The sequence below is a fragment of the Aptenodytes forsteri genome, unplaced genomic scaffold (assembly GCF_000699145.1).
Source record: "Aptenodytes forsteri isolate BGI_AS27 unplaced genomic scaffold, ASM69914v1 Scaffold338, whole genome shotgun sequence".
Taxonomy (NCBI): domain Eukaryota; kingdom Metazoa; phylum Chordata; class Aves; order Sphenisciformes; family Spheniscidae; genus Aptenodytes; species Aptenodytes forsteri.
Window position 1 is genome coordinate 1,648,420 of NW_008795124.1, and position 2,969 is coordinate 1,651,388.

General features: G+C 47.3%; 1 protein-coding gene across 1 annotated transcript in view; it reads left to right on the forward strand.

Annotated features, from left to right (window-relative positions):
* The first annotated feature begins 218 nt into the window (after positions 1–218).
* Positions 219–2,969, forward strand: part of LOC103897214 (probable 2-ketogluconate reductase) — a 5,682-nt gene continuing 2,931 nt past the window's right edge. The window contains exons 1-3 of the mRNA XM_009277195.1: positions 219–267; positions 753–1,137; positions 2,105–2,276. Coding sequence (XP_009275470.1) covers positions 756–1,137; positions 2,105–2,276 — 554 coding nt within the window. The 5' untranslated portion in view covers positions 219–267; positions 753–755. The remainder of the gene's footprint in view (positions 268–752; positions 1,138–2,104; positions 2,277–2,969) is intronic.

Here is a 2,969-nt window from a genome sequence, read left to right on the forward strand (position 1 = left end):
GGGAGAGCAGTGGCGCCTTGTTTCAGCAGCCCCGGAGCTGGGGGGTCTGGTCTGCGCTCAGCCAGGAAAAAAGCGCGCCCAGCCGGTGTCGGGCCCAGTGGACATTTGTCTTTTCTGTACCTCTGACGCGACGGCTGTGTTTCCTAAGCGGCTGAGGGGCGGCGTGCGGGTTTCTTGTGGTTACCCTGAGAGAACAGACTTGATTCTTTCCAGAGTCGGCAGAGTGAAGAGTTGTCAGGACACTGAAGGCGACCGAGGACAAAAAGGGTAAGTAAATGGATAACTCCAAAGTTCGTAGCTGACAAATTATAGCTCCGTTATATTAAACAGGATTTTTCCTGAGATAATATCATTCATGCTAATTAATATGGTTGCATAGGTGGCAATCGAAGGCAGAACTCAGGCTAAAAGATACCCTTCCACTCACGTGGCCACGTTCTTAAATTATCAAGACTTCGGCCTTTAAATGTTGAATATTGAACAGGAGTAACATCTGGTAGCTCTTTTGTTTAAGTGTTAGCATAGCTGGTATGCCAGAAACAGTGTTTTCTTGTCTTATTAACAAGATTACATAAAAATTGAACATCCTTCTGAATAACACGGGAAGAACACAAGAAAAGTTCTGCATGTGGGAATGAACACCTTTAGCCAACTCTGTCATCAAGTGGGAAAACAGAACGTAACGGAGCCAATCAATTCCTGTTTTGGGTCACCTAAGGACATGTCCTTTTGGTTTCTCATTGCTTTTGTAGGGCATGGAGGGTCAGGAACTGCCTTATGTGCTAATTGACTGTATAGGAGGGAAGCACGGAGTATATGAAGACCATGTTGAATTTCTGGAGAAACATTTTCATCTCATCACCATGAAAGAGTATCTTGAAAACAAGAAATTTCTCAGCAAAAAGATCAGAGCTGTTTATATGTGGTATCACAAACCAGTTATTAATGAAGAGCTGCTCCAGAGCTTGCCTAACTTGAAGATAGTCGCAAGCTCTGGAGTGGGAATAGATCACTTGGACCTGAACCTCCTCTCCAGCCATGGTGTGAAAGCGTCCAACACTCCATTTGTTGTCTCCACTGACACGGCAGACTTGGGGATGGCTTTGATGCTGGCATCTTCCAGGAGACTTGTGGAAGGTAATAACTGATACGGTTTTAGTCTTTTTATAGGAAAGGTGACTCTTCAAAACATGCAGTTAGAAAGTGTGTGCTGATGCAAAGGTAAGCTTAAAAGTAGAAATACAGGAAAATCCAGGGATGAGGAAAAAGTTAAGACAAATCTGTCATGTCGACAATATCTTGCACGCAGCGCATACCATTTCCAAACAGGCCTGTCAGCAAGGTAGATGTGTTCCTTCTTCAGACAGCCCTAAATTCCGGCCTCTTCTCCCTCAGCCCGTAGCCACTTACTCATTCTACTTGTTCACTGCAGTCTTGCTTTTCAAGTTTTATTAAAAGGAGATATTTTCAAGGACGCTTGCAACGTGTCTTTGCCAAGCTGACATGTATCTGAGTCACTAGGAACAAGCTGTCCAGAAATCTGTCCACCATGCTCTGTGTTTCTTTTCCCCACCAATTTTAGTGTGTCTGCAGGACACAGCTGGGAATCGTATTTTGGCTTACTGAAAGTCTTGATGACACTACAACTGACTCATCAGTTGCGCCATTCAGTATTTACAATATAGGTGACATCCGTGGCACTGCCAGTTTCATAAGCCCTGCTGATGAACCACCATGAGTAAGAAGCTGCGTTGCCGAGGTGCATTTCAATGGCGCAGTAAGCTGTACTGCAGGCAGAGAGAGATGATGGGCAGGTGTGTGATGTACATCAAAGGGAGGTTGCTGCTTTGGCCTTGCCTTCCTTGTCTGCCAAAGAGGGGCTGGATATGTTTCTACCCTAAGCAAGAAATGTGTCAGATGTCATGTGTCAGATGTCATGCTGACAGTGCTGCATTATTCACTTCTTGTCCAGCAACACAACAACATTATGTTACTGCTCCTCTGCTTCTGCCTTGTCTTATGATAAAAAGTGAGGGGGAAAAAAGTAACCAGATGCCAGGACATCATTTACATGACATTTTTCCTTCTTTCCCCGCCCTCAAAGGCTATCAGATGGCAGTCTCCCGTGACACGGAGTATTTCCCTGCTGACTGGCTGGGGACTGAGGTTTCTGGAGCGACCCTGGGGATCGTGGGAATGGGCACCATTGGCTACAAAGTGGCTGAGAGAGCCAAAGGCTTTGAAATGAAGATTTTGTATCACAATAGGAATCGGAGGTAAAGCTGATGGAAAGTCTATTTTGTCACTGCTTTTAAACATTATTTGTACCTTTCTCTGTCAAACTGATATCCCGTTCTCTCCGTGTTAGGATAGGATGATGTGCTCTCTGCACTATTGTTATTAAATATTGTGCCAGAAAGCAGCGAGGGCCACAGATCGTGGCCAGGTTCACCCAAAAGTCCAAATCATCAGGTGAGCTCATGGTGATAAGGCAGGGCGGAGGCCAGACCAGGGCTGAGGGGAGCTGGAGACCAGCCCTGCTGCAGCATCGCTGGGGCAGGGGCTGGCGGCCCTGGGGGGAGCTGCCATGGGGTCCTGGGATGGGGGGAAGCCCTAGGGGGCCGGACAGGGACAGCCAGGGCTGGTGGTGCCCTCAGGGCCATGACAATAAGTCACTGCCTTATTATTGGCTCTTTATGTTAAGTGGCAAAGTACATACACTTGCTTCAAGACAGTCATTAATTTCCCAATTTATACAGAAACAAAGTCAGGAAGGAATGGGAGAGATACATCTAGGGACCTGGACAGGCTGGATCGATGGGCCCAGGCCAACTGTATGAGGTTCAACAAGGCCAAGTGCCGGGTCCTGCACTTTGGCCACAACAACCCCATGCAGTGCTACAGGCTTGGGGAAGAGTGGCTGGAAAGCTGCCCAGCAGAGAAGGCCCTGGGGGTGTTGGTCGACAGCC